Here is an 18191-nt window from a genome sequence, read left to right on the forward strand (position 1 = left end):
TCTGTTATTCCACACAATTCCATCCACACAACTGTCCATCAGTTAATATGACCACCACTGATGAGAGATTATTCAAGTTTTGGACCATTCTCAGCACTGACCCTGACCTGGCAGGGTGTATGAGTCTGTTAGAAGTGTACCAGATGCAGCAGTGGCACTTTCGAATTAAGAACAGTCCACTAACTTTAAATGATCAAAAACTAACCGCTGGTGATGGGCTAGACCAACCCTGGTCCCGGAGTACCCCTGTCCTACAATTTTTAGTGTTTCTTCTGCTCCCATCATCCCTGATTCAACTAATCAGCTGACTAACAGCCCTTCCTGAGCTGAAATGGATGTGTTAGAGCAGAGAAAACACTAAAATGTGCAGAACAGGTGGTACTCAGGACCAGGAACCTGTGGGCTACAGGATTATTATTATTAAAATGGGTCTAAGGAAAATTGAGTCTCTAGTGTGTAAGTGGTGTACCAACAAAGCAGGCGTGTCGAATAAATTGCACATTAAGTACACACGGTATGCAAACCTGTTCTGCCTGATAAACTCATACCAGCGGCACACACAATAGCCTGCCACTGCCGTGTCTGTGTGAGTGCTGTACTGAGAATGGTCCACCACTTAAGAGATCTGCTCAGCAGTGGTCTTTACATTGATGGATGGAGTAGAAGGGGTTCACAGATTGTGCAGAGCAGTCAGGATTTGCTTACCTACAAAGTGCACGTACATGATATACGTACCAAACAAAATGTTCAGTGAGTGTAGCTGCTGGCAACCGAACATATGAACAAAGTTCTTGGATAGATCATATTTATTGGGTGATTCATCACAGGCTGATCTTTCCTTTTGCACTTTTTTTCCTCTTCAAATATTTCTTTAATGTGTTATAGCCCTAATATAATCAAGTAAACCTGTATGTGAGTGTGTATATGTGCACTCTAGGTTACTGATTGCATGTTTCCAGTGTTTGGGTCCTGTAAAGTCCCAGAGCATTACAGTGCGCTGTAAGCAGTGCGCATACAGCCTTTAGTAAAGTCAAGTAACAACATGCTGCTAAATATTTAGTAGTCATACCTGCATGCTGAACTGCAAGGCTGAGTTAAACATCAAGGATCAGCGTGTCTTTTACTCTAATAGAAACACACAGATGTGTGAATAGAAAAAAATGCTGTATATATTTTTCTCTTAGTGAAATAAGCTGGTCTGCAAATATTTTAGTTTTCATTAGATGGAAAAATTAGCCAGAATTGTGAGAATTTTGACATTATTACTTCTGGTCTTTTTTCACCTCGGTCTTAAAGTTGTTCTCAGCATTTCCTCAAAACCTTCAGCAAGTCAGTAAAAATGTATTGAACCATGCTATGCAAAGTTAAGTGGTTATTTTAGTGCACGTGTGATACAGTGAGAGTTACTATATTACATTACATTTGTTAAATCTATACATCTCTCACATTACATTTGTTAAACCTATACATCTCTCGCATTACATTTGTTAAACCTATACATCTCTCACATTACAACTGTTATACCTTTTCATCTCTCACATTACAACCGTTAAACCTTTACATCGTCTGTTCTTTGCCCATGACAGCTGAGTCTTTAAGGGAGTTTGTGTAGCCTATAAAAAGGCCAAGTCTTGGAAAATATAAACAGTTGTTCCCATTTCAAGGGAGCTATTCTTGGTGTCACAGCATTCCTTATCATCAGTGAATACTTCAGAAGTATACTAAATATGCCTAAACTGATTACTCTATTTGGTTATTATTAGTTGGCTATTATTTTCTCCCTCCTTGTAGAATGACATTTGACTCCTAGGACCTTGATGTACATATTTATTTCTAAACACTAAATCTAGATAAAGCATTGAAGAGATGTCAGTTTCTTTTTGGAAAATGTGATGTAACTGTTGTGCTCCTCTCACAGAACTATTAACATGTAGCCTAGTATTAAGAACTGTGCTAGAAAAAGCTGGAATGTGTATCCTGTCTGTCAGCCAGATTTGTTATGACGGTCATAACCTTGTGATAGGCACGTGCTTTAGAGATGTTTTAGCTCCGCTAACTGGGTACAGATGATGAGCGTGTAGACTGTTCAGGTGACTTGCCTTTGTCATTAATGTTGTTAGTGATTCGTCTTGTTGGAATGTTGTGTGCCAGAAAAACCTCCCATATTAGTTCTCAATAGTCAATTATATGAGACTGTATCAGGCTTTTCTTCTTCACATTAAAGCGTCATATTATCATTTATTGTCAAAGGCACAAATTTTCACATCTGTAAAACTATGACGCGCATCCATCAATGTGATTTTAACATATTTAAATTGATAGTCACATGCTATCTCCACAATCATCTGTTTGAAACACAAAACAGAATGCGAGGCTGATTGCAATATGATCGACATGTGAACATTAGACAAGATCTGTCCTAGAGCACATCTCCATCGAGCCCAAGGTTTCACATAACTTGGCGACAAAGCTTTCAGAGAGCTGGCTTAGTTATTGTCAGCATTGGATCAGTACCAGATATTGACTGATGTTTGGAGCACTTTGGTGTTATGTTGGGATGAGGACAAAGCAGTGAGCTCTAAAATGTCCAAGATGTTGCGATAAAAGTGCAGTCTTTTTTAAATCACCAGTTTTACTGAACGCATATTACACTTTATATCAAACAAACCACTTGGCTTTGTGCGCTACAGGAAAGCTAAAACACAAGATAAGTGTTCAGCTCTGCAAGCTTGGGTTTCGAGGCATGCATAGGTCTATCAATGTCACAGATGCGGAGCAGGCTTGGTTGTTTTTATGGCTCAACTGTTTAACGGAAAATGCTGACTAAGGGAGCAGTCCCTGACATCTTGTGGTATTTCAAGAAGGCCAGTGATAAGGGGGTTTCACATCTCATAAATCATAATCACCCATCTGAACAGGTCAATTTATTTACATTATGCCATGTCTTTACCAAGACAGGAAGTGCTTTCTGTAATACTTAAAAAACAAAACCCAGGGGCATGTTTTACATTATAGACTCCAGACCTTCAGACCTTAACCTTAAAGAGATTTTTAATTTTTTTTTATATGATTTTTATTGTTTCTCTTGTAGTGCACTGGAGGTCTTGGTAAATAGCCGAGTTATTGTTTAAGTGCATTATTTTCATATAACAGCATGGTCTGGTGTGTGTTATTCCTCTTACAGCACAGCGATTTGCCAATGATTATTACAATGTCTAATTTCTTAATGTACGAAACTTTGCACATTTTAACATTTTATATTTATATTTAATTTTGTGGAATATCCAAAAGATGAGTTAGTTCCTGTTCTCATTTGCGTTATAGCCGCGATAAACAGTTTTCTAGAGTCTGACTCTTTCTCTCTCTCTCTCTCTCGCTCTTTTTTTTTTAAAGCTTGTCATTTTACCAAGAAACCGGAAAGTGTAAACTCCTCTGTCGTGAAGACTTTCTTGTGCTCACAAAGTTTGCAAAACACAGTGACTGTTGCAAAGCGGTTACAGCCGAACCTCCTTCCATAAATGTTAAATAAATATCCCCTAACAAAACGTCACTACATCAATATTTATACGTTTTAATCTGTTAAAAAAAACAACACTCTTTGTTCAGGTTACAGCCAGAACTACTGTCTAAGATGTGCCGTTATATGAAAATAATGCACACCTTCTGACTAATCAGATTTGAGTATTCAGCCACACTGTGGTATAAAGTGTGTTAAAGAGAAAGAATGATAAACTCTACAGTGATGTGATTCTCCAGGACTGGAGTCTGACACCTCTGAACTACATATGATATGAAATAACATTTCTGTTAATAAGAGATGTAATGGAGTAAGATGTAAAGATGAAAATAAATTTCCTCTTGCAGTAAATATATGATAAAGTTTTTATAGTTTCTGTTCAGGATGCATGATCATTTGCCTTTCCTTATATCTTCTTGGATTCTGTCTGCTTTCAGATGTATCTGTACTCGCACACTGCATATTGAGCATATTGAGACAGAACTATATGCATGTATTAATGCTTTATTTTCTGCTTATTAAATCACATTTTTACAAAGCAGACAAAATACGCAAGGAGGCCTTTTTTAAAAAAAAAAATGCATTATCAACACTTCTACTTTGTATTCTTTGACTAACCAGCACCTTTATGTGAGAGTCCAGTATGTGTGTGTGTGTGTGTATGTGTGTATATATATATATATATATATATATATATATATATATATATATATATATATATATATATATGGGGGGGGGGTAAGCTAACTAAATTCTAAATTCAGAAGCTAACTAAATTCTCAGTTTTTTGTGCTTTGTGACTGTGTAGCCCTTATCACTTTATAGTCGCAGTTGAAATGTTTATTTAAAATGTGCAACCTATTACTTTTAAACAACTTTGAACCAACTTAAAACACAAGCTCAGAGGTCTTTTAGGATTTTATTTTTACTGCAGTAGACTGACTAATTTACTTAATTGCATAACCGCTTCAGCTGTGTGCAGTAGTGGCTGTGTGACTGAGTGATTCTTACCCTCTATGGAAGTCATGTTGCACTGCTTGCTTGTTGCTTTGCCTTTATATGGTGTCTCATTGCAGGGCAACCCAGGAGATGTAGACCCAGTGTGGTTCATTTAATTTATATCTACAGATCTGTCTCACTACACAGAGGAACACAATAACGTTTCTGATGTGAGAGTGATAATTATTTTGTGCTGCCGGCACGTTTTATGTTTTATTACATGATTTTGATCATGGACATGACAGCTTGTATCAATTTAGTGAGCATGTGTATGATGGTTTTGGTTTTTCTTTTAAAAGTGTGACATGTTGTACTGTGAGTATGTGAAATGGTTTTTCCCCTCAGATCAGAAGTTACTTCTAATTGCAGAACAGAACAAATTAGAGGGTAGTAATTGCACTTGGTAATCTGATTTACATTAATCTTCTATTTATAACCAAAACAGAGTTCTGCATTAATATTTGGCCTTTTTTTTAATATTAAAATATATGCCATGCAATAATTAGGTCTATAAAGCACATTATTTCTAAAATTGTTAAGGAATGATACACTCTTTATCTTATTCCTGGTCTGTATAATCGCTTATTTCTCACTTATCAGTCTGTTCTATTTTATAAATATTTGTTTTAACAGTAATTGGTTGGAAATATAATGGCACAATTTACCAATTTTCATACTGCCAAATCTAAAAAGTGCATACACAAATTCCACCACCAGTTTCCTTATTCCTCAGTTTACTTATTGGCATATATTTATCACTGGCATATATTTATGATCAAACTCATGTCTGGTTGCAATTTTTGCTCATTTGAGTAACATTTTAACAACCTGACAAATGCTAGTTTTGTAGTTAAATAATAAAAATCATCAACAATTATAGCAGGTTGAGTAAGCACAGTATTAGCCTATAGTAACTAAATATAAGCCTGATAATCACAATTGCGTACACAAGAACCACCAGCGTGCTAAAATGCGGAATGGCGATGGCATTTAGTGACAACATATATTTTATGAGTGTAAGTCAGAACATACAGATCTTTATCAGCTCATTAGTCTTTCGGTTGAGTAATAGGCACATTTCCATACAAGAACCACCATGAAGCGTGACCTGGATTCAGAGATGTTTGGGTGTCATTGTGTTTGCTTTTTAGATTGCATAATGTCATATCAACACTTAAACACACCTGATGCAATTTTATTTGTTTATTCCACTTCTTACCTTTTTTCGTCAGATCTCGGATAACGGTATCTTGCTTTTATTGCCTCATTGTTGCAACACTTGTGTAAATTAGATGTATATGAGGGTAAATTGGCATGTGACGTATGTACATTACATCTAAATAAGTGACTAGCGGGTGGTAGCTTGTGTTGACGCAGCTGAAGTGGATTCATCCATTGCACTGAAATCACCTCTTGTTTTGATGTTAAGCAAAAGTTTTATGACTCAAACATAAATTTCTTCATGTATCATTTCATGTGTTCAAATCTGTGTTCATTTCTACACAGCTTTGTTGAATAAGGGCCAATTAGAAATGCCTGGTAAAACACACAGTAAACCCCAAGTAAAGTTTTGGCATTTTAAATTCTAGTTACTCTCAAAAGTGAAAAGTGAGAAAATTGCTTTTAAAGATTCCATTCTGACTGCAGCGGAGGAGCATTGATGACATTTTGACAGCTGGCATCAGAATACAAACTAAATTGATTAGGCTTATGTCTGTTTCACTATGGAGTAGCTCTATCCAGCTGCTTGATCAAAGCCTGACATTCATTGTGTGAGGATATCACACTTCACTGGCAAGATTAACAAATCTGATGGTAAGAAGTCAAACTCGATTTGTAGTCAACATAATCTTTGCAAGAAGTCAGAATTGAAAAGTAAATAAAACATTTCTATGTTGTTTTGGTGAAACACATTTACACTTTCTTAAAGTTGAAAGTTCAAGGTATGTTATGAGCAGACAAACTCTATGTTGCCCAGAAAACAGTGTTTACTTTTTCTTTTGGCTGTTTGCCAGAATTCAGCCATCATAACATCTGACAGGTTTTCCCTGACTACCACACATTTACTGCGGTATACTGACTAGCTTTGGTGCTTTGGGAATGTATATGAATTGCAAGTTAGCTTAAATTCTGAGACTGTCCCATGATTTAATAAATGTTACTGACTTATTATGCAGTTTTATCAAAGGTCATTATTGTTATGGAATGAAAATGCTTATTAAACGTTGTGGAGCACAAGTCCCTATTGTAGCTTCATGAGACTTGTTGGAAACAGTAAATTAGGGGTTAAATAGTATACAGTGTTGCACGTGTGCAACTTCTATTTTTAATGACTGATATTTTTTATTAATAAGAAAAGATTAAAGTGAGATGTGTTCCCACAAGGTCTTGTTGTAAAGTCGCTTTAAGTGCTTGCTTCATGCTTGTTGAGGAAATGGATACACCTGTGCCACATGCGCTTTAGGGAACGTGGACCTCATGCTGTAGTAGTGTTAATGAGCCCGCTGAATCTTGTTCAGTTTTAGACTAGACAGGGTAACATTACCTTGCTTTCTTGTAAAATCTGCTGAGCTCATGCAAGCAAAGTTACATTCTTTACTGCATGATCAGTGAATGGTCTTACATGAGATACATTTTTGTGAATTGAGTAATATTTTTAGCACTTTTCCACTGGACAGCTCTCATTTTGAAAATTTTATTACATTGGAGCCACCCAAGTACATATCAGGCATTAACAGGACACTAGACTTGAGGTAATAAAAGATAAAATTATACAGCATTTTTATGCTTTTTTATATGCTTATATTTTGCTATACAGCTTACACAAGAGCTTTCCTGTTTAACTATTCCAATCATTGTTTTCAGTTTATTCTTTTAATCGGAAGTATTTTACTTATATATAACACACACACACACACACACTCAATGTGAAATTACAATGTATAAAAATAATCAGTTAAAATTAATTAGTGTAATTAAAAAAAACAAAACAATCAGAAACCTTTTTAGGCAAAAAAGGAAAAATAAAAACTTAGAATGATGTAGTTGCATAAGTGTGCACACCACTAAACTAATACAATGTTGAAGCACCTATTGATTTTATTACACCATTCAGTCTTTTCTGGTAAGAGTCTATCAGCATTGGCACATCTTGACTTGGCAATATTTTCTCACTCTTTCTTGGAAAAACATTCTAGATCCGTCAAATTGTGAGGGCATCTCACGTGTATACAACCCGTTTCAGGTCACCCCACAGTATTTTAGTTGGATTCAGGTCTGGGCTCTGGCTAGGTCATTCAGAAACATTGATCTTCTTTTGGTTAAGTTATTCCTTTGTTGATTTGCATGTATGCTTTGGGTCATTGTCATGCTGAAAGGTGAAATTTCTTTTCAGCTTCAGCTTTCTAGCAGATGCCTGAACGTTTTGCAACAATTGACTGGTATTTGTCGCTATTTATGATTCCCTCCACCTTGATAAAAGTGCCAGTTCTGCTTTAAGAAAACCAGCCCTACAGCATGATGCTGCCACCACCATGCTGCACCGTGGGTGTGGTGTTCTTTTGTTGATGTACTTTTTTTTTTTTTTGCCAGACATACCTTTTGGAATTGATCTCATCAGACCATGACACATTTTTGCCACATGGTTTTGGTGACTGGCTTGGAGACTGGATGTTTTTTGTGAGAAGGGGCTTCCGTCTAGCCACCCTACCCCATAGCCCAGACACGTGGAAAAATATGAGAGATTGTTGTCACATGCAGAGAGTAATCAGTACTTGTCAGATATTCCTGCAGCTCCTTTAGTGTTGCTGTAGGTCTCTTGGCAGCCTTCCTGGTAAGTTTTTGTCTTGTCTTTTTGTACATTTTGGAGGGACGTCCTGTTCTTGGTAATGTCACTGTGGTGCTCCATTTTTTTCTATTTGTTGATGATGGCCTTCATGGTGTTCCATGGTACATCTAATGTTTTGGAAATGTTTTTCTTACCGCTCTCCTAATTGACACCTTTCAACAAGTGATACCATGTGTGCTTTTTAAGCTCGTTGCGGACCATGGCTTCAGCAGTCAGATGAAACCAAGATGATGTGGAGAAAATCCTACAGAAAACAGCAGATCTTTATTTGGGGTTAATCAGAATAATTTAATTGATGACAGCTGTATGATAATTATTTTTGAACATGAGATTGAATGTGATTGGTTCATTCTGGTCACACCCACCTCCCCAATTATAAAAGGGTGTGCACACTTATACAACCAGGTTATTGTAACTTATATACAATAATATATATGTGTGTGTGTGTAATATATATATATATATATATATATATATATATATATATATATATATATATATATATATATATATATATATATATATGTGTATGTATATATATATATATATATATATATATATATATATATATATATATATATATATATATATAATGTATGTATGTATATGTGTGTGGTTTACATTACACACATACATACACACGTGTGTATATGTGTGCGCGTGTGTGTACATACATACATATACATATTATTTTATATATATATATATATATATATATATATATATATATATATATATAAAATAATGTGTGTATACACATATAAGAAGTATCTGTTTTTTGTTTTTTTTTTTAAAAAAAAGGTAACATTTTACAGTTGACAAGATTATGTACAATATTTCGCAGTGGATTTAGAGGCTTTATACCTGCAACAGTTCCATGTATATACTATTATGGGCATTACAAGTATTCGCATTTGAAGAGAGTATTCTCACTAATTGCACGTTAGCTAACCTCTGCCAATATCACTTGTGATACCTTTAACCTTACCGTGATAGCTGCCTACTGCTGCACAGTAGGTTGTCAAGCTAGCTAACATGCTGTAATGGAGCAAGCATTAATGTTGCATGTCTAAGCTAATGCTGTGGTCTCGATAAGCTTATATTTTATATTAGGAAAGGTGAAATAGAGAGACAGACAAGAGATGGACGAGAGAGAGGTCACACTTAACCTTCATCATATCCAAGAGAGAGACAGAAGTATCTAATGTGGTTTAATTGTGCTCTCACTATCACTGTTGGACTAAACAGTAGCAGAGGAAGAAAGAGAGACCATGCCAGAGAATGTAAAAGGAGAGGAAGTGCAAAAAAGTAGAGTAATAAATAAGTAGTGTCAAAACCTGTGCATTTAAGAGCTACTGAGTTTTCTCAAAGTGTATGCTTCTGAGGCTTCCCAGATCAAAAATTCAGTTTATGATGTTTACTCTGAGTCAAAAAACCCTGTGATGAGGTCCAGATTTTTTTTTAAATAGCTGAAAATTTTTTAGCTGCCGAAGCCTCTTTTCTGATCGGATCCAAGCAGTGTCTCTAATGCTGCCTGTCGTTGTTAATGCTAAACTTCCTCAAAGCTGTCATAGCTTAAGCAGTTATAGTGCTTACTGTTTTACTCATAAATGGTAAATATGTAACAGATATTTGACTGCTGTATACTTGAGAACTGTGATCATGGTTTGTGTAAGTGTGTTTAGTATAGTACCATGCAAATGTGAAAAAGAGAAAACCATGGCTTCTGAGTGGCACAAAAGAAATGTTCGTCCTATCTTCTGGAGATCGCGAGTTTGATTCCTGCCCATGACACAGTGGCCCATTGCTGGGAGCCAAGGAGCAAAATTGGCTGCGCTGTCTGGGTGGGAGAAATGGTATAATCTCTGTCCCCTGTCAATCACAGAGACTAGCCAATCGTAGATGTCTGTGAGCTCATGTATACAGAAGAGGGCAGAAGGTGCTTTCCTCCCAGGTGACCACATTGGGGAGAAACTGGGTAAAATTTAAAAAACAAACAAAAAAAACCCGAACCCTCATTTGTGGGATTCATTAGTGATGAACAGTTGGAGAGGAATAAATTGTTTTCTGAAAGACAAATTGTAAACTGCAGATGAGAAATTGAGATACTTTACTCAGTTTGTAACTCGGTTTCTCTTTCGGTCTTGCTCTGAGCACTCATCTGTAAAGATGTTGAGTAAAGGCACACAATCGTAAGATGGTTTATTAATTTCTTATATACTGACCACATGCTATTTATTTTCTCTCTGTGTCTCTGCAGCTAAACCATTCACATCTAAAGTGAAACAGATGAGACTACACAAGGAGGACTTTGAAATCCTGAAAGTGATTGGCCGAGGAGCATTTGGGGAGGTGAGCGTCATTGATGACCAGAAGAATTCTGTCTGGGTCTAGAACAGTTACCTTTTTAATGATTTCACAGTTAAATAAAGGCAAATGTAAAATGATCAACATAAAATTGGTTTTATTTGTATTTTTGTATCACTCTGATCATAATCATCATCTGTGAAGAGACAGCAGATGTTCATTACAAGAGCAAAATATTTTGAGGCTCTGAAGCTCAGACAGCTAGACGGTTCCAGCGGCATGGGTATGTCGTGCAATTCAGTCTGTGGTTGCAAATAGACATTTTCGTGAGTTTCTTCTACAATCCAGATGTGCTGTTACAGTGTGGCATCGGTCATCAAAGTGATTGTTCGTATTACACCATGCTTGAGATGTGGTTTTCCGGAGACTTTGAGTTTTATTTTATATGTAAAATCCTGCATACGTTTAATCAACAACAGTACAGCAACACTGGATCTGTGTTTCTTTTTATGGTTGCTCAGGTTATAAAATTGGTTGACTACAGTTAAAAAAAAAAATGAAATGGTACATTTTTGCTGAATGAAGTTGTCCTCGTTGAATCTGAACAACAATTACAGTATGTTTTTAATGCAGTGCTGTACAATCACTCCTGTCACAAACTACTACATAATTTTGCATGCAACAGGAAGGCCATTCACATAGATTACGTATTTGAGATATATGTGTGTGTGTGTGTATATATATATATATATATATATATATGTATATATATATATATATATATATATATATATATATATATATATATATATGTATATGTATATATATGTATATATATGTATATGTATATATATGTATATGTATATATGTATATATATATGTATATATGTATATATATATGTATATATGTATATATATATGTATATATGTATATGTATATATGTATATATGTATATATATATATATGTATATGTATGTATGTATGTGATTTGTTTGTCTGCATGTTTCTTTGTTTTATATAGATATATTTCTCTCTATTTGTATTTAGAGGATAGAGGAGAGAAAATGTCAGCCACTGACAATCATTTAAGTTCTGTAATCATTAGATGTTGTTGGAATAGTTATGCGCATAACAAATGTGTTTAAGTGTTGTAGCTGAAAAGCAGGTGCTTCTCTGCCCTATACCTTTCCAGTGCTCAGTGACCAATAAGGCAAGAAAGGCTAAGACTATTTCATTTACCATCATATTCTGTCTCTCATCACCTGCATCAGCCCAATAGGGTAGTGGTGTAACTGAGGCAGTGTGCCTATATTGATTCCTGGTGGATTTGATACAAAGAAGGGAGAAGTTGACTTTGTGGCTTTGTGCTAACTCCACTGTGGTCACACCACTCTGTCTGGAATGTGCAGAGTGCTCAATTACTGCTTGTTTTGGCTTATTAACTAAGACAGTGAATCCCACAGTTGTTTCATTTGGACTCTTCAAGCTTATAAAGAATAGTAATTCCAGTTTTCTTCATTTAGTTGTTTTTCGGCGAAAAAAGTCCTTTTGGCAAATGGATTTGTCTGGAATTACATTTTAAAATTCAAAGTCTTAAGTATTCTGTTGTCTTAAATTTGAAGCTACATAGTCTTAAATGAATGCTTAAATGTTTTTTAAAAAACCTAATCTTCATCTACCCGATCTGTAGTGTACACTATGCAGCCATGTACAACAACAGGCCACGCACAATACTTAGTTGACCTGTACAAATCTTATACTAGACAAATGTTTTTGATTTGAAGTATCAAGTATTATATCTCCTTAAACATAATTAGCACATGTTTCATATTAAAACCGTATTTATTTGAGATGTACTGCATATAACATAGGTTACTTTGGCTAATTCTTATGATTTGAACATTTGTGAATGTAGGACCATTTCTGTCATTTAAAGAAAGGGTTACATAGTAACTCCATTTTCTCTGCATTATGGATGAGTATTTCTTCATAAATCTTTGAGGTGCAACAGTACACAAAATAGAAACGGGGCACGATCAAAAAAGGCGCACCAACTGTTTCTGCTGTTTCTTGCTGTTAGGACAAAGTGTAAGGATATCTGCTGTAACACCAGCCAACAGCAGCGAAGGCTTCCAGTATAGGGGTGTTTAGAGTGAACATTTTTATATGTTCTTTTATACATACCTGGAAATGTGAGCTTTTTATATTTGGTGTGTAAATAGTACACATCAGATCTTGAAATACAGCATCAAAAAGTTTTAAAAAGTATTACATTTAATTTGACAATAGCTTCAGACACCCTGTGGCCGATGAGTTTAGTAACTGACGTGATGTCTTTTCTCCTTGAAATCTGCTTTATTAGAATAAGATTTTCTGTCTAAAATATGAAGAATACATGACAGGTTTTTTTATGTTGTTAGTGGTCACTGGGAGAAGAATTCAGTTGCTGTTTTACAAGTATTATAGCCGAGAATGTGAAATTCTCGTGAGCGTATAAAATGTTTTCCACCAGGCAATATTTTTCGCTTTGCAAATTAATCATAATCGTCCACTTTGTTGATATTTCCACTAAGTGAGCCATGCCTTGCTTAAATACTCAAGATGAATTGGGTATCTGGGGTACCCCGATTCAGCTTGGGTACCGTGTAGAGCACTCATCAATGCCTTGGGCTGGAATCATGTCTCTACCAGCGCAACCATCTTCAGTAGCCGGCTAGTGGAGTGTCTTAAAGTTTTCATTCTTTTGAAAAGCGCTTTTTTTTTTTTGACATCAACTTAATGTTTCAGATTTATTTTTATTTATTTGCCTGTTATATTTGCCATGTAACTTTAGCTTACATTTATTTACTGTGAATTAAGTAAAATCTTCTGTCTTCTAGTTGAGGCAAATTCCAAATGGCTTCCTGTTCACCTGGGGGGTAGCTTAAGACTGCGTAACTTAAGACTTTATGTCTAAATGTCACTGCAGTTAGACTACTGTATCTACACCAGAATAAATAAACCAAATGCAAACACAGACAATTTTATTGAAAGGCATCCTTTACATTCTGTTTAAATAATTTATTACTAGGAAGTTTTTTTTTTCCTGTTTGTACATTCCAGGTAGCAGTTGTGAAGGTGAAGAACTCAGACAAGGTCTTTGCCATGAAAATTCTCAATAAGTGGGAGATGCTGAAAAGAGCTGAGGTACACGTCAAATGATGACAATAATGTGGATGATAAATTTGTAGAAATAATTCTTGTGTATTTAAATGATGTATCAACCATATCAGCATACTATTTTAATGTATTGAATTTAACCTGTTTATCAGGAAGTCATAAGATAATGCTGAAAATTTACCTGCTATGGTTTGTTTGTAGACTGCATGCTTTCGGGAGGAGCGGGATGTTCTGGTGAATGGGGACAGCCAATGGATCACAACACTACACTACGCCTTTCAGGATGACAACTTTCTGGTGAGCTTACAATAGCAATGACGTCACTGCTGATTAATCAGTGTTTTTTTGATTGTGCTGGTGTCCTGGTATCAGAATTTTCCACTAATACAGTGCCAGTGCTGCTCCTGTAGCAGGTAACCAGCAAACATTTGTTTGATCCAATTTGCATTTGCACTGGTATGAGGGCCAAACCATTAAATCTTTAGATGTGTGAGTGTTCCATGGTGTAAATACTCATGAATGACAGTAGAGTACTGCATATGTTTTAGTCCTTGTTTTAAGAGCCAAAGCTCTTAAACCAAAACACCAATCATTCAGTATTTATAGAGCAAAGATAGTTCTAGGCATAACTTCAGCTACTTGAGCTGTTATGATGACAAAATGATGCCTCCCTATCTCGATTCAGAACTGAACCAATACTAACCACCTGAAGCTGAACCAATTTTGCTGAAGTAGAACTGGTCCTTTTGAGGTGAAAAGTGTGGAATGGTTCCAGATTTGTCACCAGCACTGACACCATGTTGGTGGAAAAGTAGTAACCATACTGTGATGTTAGTATTATTCTAATATTAACCCTGTACCTTTGCAGAATTTTTATTTTTTTTTTTATTTTTAATCATTTCTATTCTGGAGACATTTCATATAAGACCAGAAGAGTGCTTCTGACTTCTTAAGTTCTATTATGTAAAGTGTTTGTTATTTAAGCTTCTTCTTAATAAGACACAGCCTACTCCAGATAAGAGCTGAGCCGGATGGACAGGTTGCTGAGTAACATGAACAATAGATGGTGAATGTAACAGTCTGACACAGTAATGTAATATGGCTCTTGGCATGGCTGTCTCCTGCAGTATCTTGTAATGGATTACTATGTGGGCGGAGATCTCCTGACGCTGCTGAGTAAGTTTGAGGACCGCTTACCTGAGGACATGGCCCGATTTTACCTGGCTGAGATGGTGCTGGCTATTGACTCTGTACATCAGCTCCATTATGTCCACAGGTAAGGCTTCATGGAGGCTTTCCGGCAGAGATCAAGCAGTCATGCATACTCTTTATCTGGACAGTTTGACATGGAACAAAATGTTATGGCCAGTTCTTCCTACCAGACACATTGCAGCATGTTATCCTTTGTGAAACCCAGTTAGCTGCATTAACATGATTGAGTGCTGAGCTGCTTCTAAATTAATGTGCCTGATTTGAGATTTCTGTAATCACATCTTGTGGGTCTGCTCAATCTGTGCCTGGTGTTTCCATTAGTGTTTCTTTATGTAGTTCTTTCTTTGAAAGATTTCTGAGGCACCCAGTTTCTTCAATGGGGTGATCTATTCTGAGCTGTTAATTGCATGCTGCTGAGGAGCAGATCTGAACTGTGAGTGTGGAGCCTGCTCACTCAATGCAAAATTAAAGATGGTAATTACTTGCTTGGTTGTGCAGAGAGCTGTCCAGGACATGAAAGAATGTTTAGCACAATTTAACAGGTCAGACTTTTTAAGGTCTGCCTTACAATATTAGACAGACTATATTATGGAAACTTTTGCACATTAATGTCTACAAACTAAAATAAGCTGTTTGGGTCAAATATGCATGTTCATCCTCTTCATGTGCATCTTTTTAGTCCATATATAATGTGCTGCTTTAAATAATGTTTGAGAGTTGCCCTTAGCTGCTACACACATGTCAAAATGCACTTCCTGTTGGCTCAATCCTGCCATTGTGTTAGTGTGTCTGTGAGGACAGCACAAAACCAGACCTCAGTTCTGCAACCCAAATCTATTCCTTTGTGGAGGTTTATTCTCCAGTTAGTATATTTTTAACATAGTTTAGATTTGTTCATCACAGTATGCTGTCCCATTGGATGGCTGTAGCACTGTAGTGAGTTTTGATTGGAGAAGAGCTGCGTGATGTCAAGGACAGTATTTCTGTAAAATGATTTGGGGGCATAATATTTGAACTGAGATTTTGACTCATCACATGACATAGGATGAAGATGACATACCTTGTAGCTGCAGAACCAATGTGCTAAGATGTCTTTGCTAATGTTGGTGATAAACAAAATGGTTTTGATATTAATCTAGTTTGACAAGTTTGGCTATCATTAAGTCTCTGAGAACGTCACACTGCAAATCACGACTCAACAGCAGTTACTGAAATCCCACTGGTGTCTCAGCCTGTGAAAGCTAGTTTACCAGCAGCTAGCAGTATATCTATTTGGAATTACAGGGTAACTTTGGGGTGTTTCCAAACTGCATATTCATACATATTCAGAAATTCTGGCAGATGTGGACATGTTAGCCATTTAGTGCTTTCTTGGATATTCAGAACATATATTCAAAACAATATTATACTTAAAGGGATAGTTCACCCAAAAATGAAAATTCTGTTATCAATTACTCACCCTCATGTCGTTCCAAACCCATAAGACTTATCGGTCATCTTCAGAGCACAAACGAAGATATTTTTAATGAAACCTGGGAGAGTTCTTTCCCTCCATTAACAGTCCATGTAACCAAAACTTTCAACCTCCATAAAAGTAATCCATGTGACTCCAGTGGTTTTATCCAAATTTTATGAAGCAATATGAATGCTTTGTGTGTGCAAAAAACTGAAACTAACTCTTTATTCACAAAATATTTTCACTTCTGCTTAGATCTCCAACGCTGCGCTGTTGACAGCAGAGGAAGAGGGACGCTACATGCAAACTTCGGTCGTTACATTCAAAGTTGATTTTGCTTTAGGTTTTGGTTTATTTTTCAAAATGGTGCTAAAGTGTGCATTTCCCGGATGCCAGAACCTTGAGAAACTTCCTCTGCTCTAAACAGTGCAGTGCTTCCGGATCCGGTTGTATTGTGAGAATGTCTGCTCTCAAGTCAACACATCACGCATGCATCGTGGTTCTCTCGTGAACGCGTGTCGGAGATCTATGTGGAAGTGAAGATATTTTGTGAATAAAGAGTTAATTTTAGTTATTTTGCACACACAAAGCATTCGTATCGCTTCATAAAATTGGGATTAAACCACTGGAGTCACATGGATTACTTTTACGATGCTTTTATAAACTTTTTGGAGGTTGAAAGTTTTGGTTACATGGACTGTTAATGTGGGGGGAAAGAAATCTCCCAGGTTTCATTAAAAATATCTTCATTTGTGTTCTGAAGATGAACGAAAGTCTTATGGGTTTGGAACGATATGATGGTGAGAAACTCGTGATAGAATTTTCATTTTTGGGTGAACTATTGCTTTAAAATAATTTGAATGATTACAAAATTACCTGTTCGGGTGTATTTTAAGGGTAACCCTGTCTATCTGCTTAGCTAAGGGCCTGACCATGTGCCCTCATGTCACAAGATGAGCACCCTACATTGCCACACATTGCCCCCATTGTCAGGGCTTTAGAGCATGCACAGTTTAGCATGAAAAAGGCATTCCCTTCTTACTAGCATTGTTTCAGTCTGATGTTTGTTATTCTCCACTCTTCTGTGTGTATGTATGTTTATTTTAAATGGTGACATTTGCCAAATGTACCACTCTCGGATCCCAAAAGCATGTCCAAGATTTTGCCGACTCATTGTCTCCTATCAGGCTCTGACAAACTCAACAGTGTCAGTGGTCAGGGACGCACATGCCGACCTGTCTTTGATGCATTACATAACACACCAAACTCCGCCTGTCAGCTGCTGCTGAGATGCATCTAGGCAGGGAAGTCCTCTGTATTGTATTACTTCATTGTGCAGTTGCTTTTTTAGTTTCTTATGCAATCCTGCTTTTCTCATTGGGGGAAAAGGGGAAAAATTATGCATGTAACCTAAATCACTGTCAGTAGTTGCTGTTTTTTCTTTTTAATTTGCATTTTTGTCTCCCAAGGTCGGTTATTAAGATAAGCAATGTGTGCTTTGTGTAGGCTATTGTGCTCGTCTTGTATATGTCTTGAAAGGAGAGCAAAATAGAAACACAGGAAGAAGTCTGCAAGAGAGCAAAACAAATTTGGAGCAGAGAGAGAGAGAGAGAGAGAGAGAGAGAGAGAGACGTTGTGAGCGAAACTGGGGGCAGTGGGAGGAATGCTGAGCTGGGGCGTGGTGAGCCGCAGC

General features: G+C 36.5%; 1 protein-coding gene across 6 annotated transcripts in view; it reads left to right on the top strand.

Annotated features, from left to right (window-relative positions):
- Positions 1 to 18191, top strand: part of cdc42bpaa (CDC42 binding protein kinase alpha (DMPK-like) a) — a 59190-nt gene that overhangs the window by 1372 nt on the left and 39627 nt on the right. For all 6 annotated transcript variants that reach the window (XM_053237814.1, XM_053237815.1, XM_026934470.3 and 3 more), the window contains exons 2-5: positions 10624 to 10715; positions 13774 to 13857; positions 14032 to 14127; positions 14958 to 15106. In XM_053237814.1, coding sequence (XP_053093789.1) covers positions 10624 to 10715; positions 13774 to 13857; positions 14032 to 14127; positions 14958 to 15106 — 421 coding nt within the window. The remainder of the gene's footprint in view (positions 1 to 10623; positions 10716 to 13773; positions 13858 to 14031; positions 14128 to 14957; positions 15107 to 18191) is intronic.

This window comes from Pangasianodon hypophthalmus, chromosome 10, assembly GCF_027358585.1.
Source record: "Pangasianodon hypophthalmus isolate fPanHyp1 chromosome 10, fPanHyp1.pri, whole genome shotgun sequence".
Classification (NCBI taxonomy): Eukaryota; Metazoa; Chordata; class Actinopteri; order Siluriformes; family Pangasiidae; genus Pangasianodon; species Pangasianodon hypophthalmus.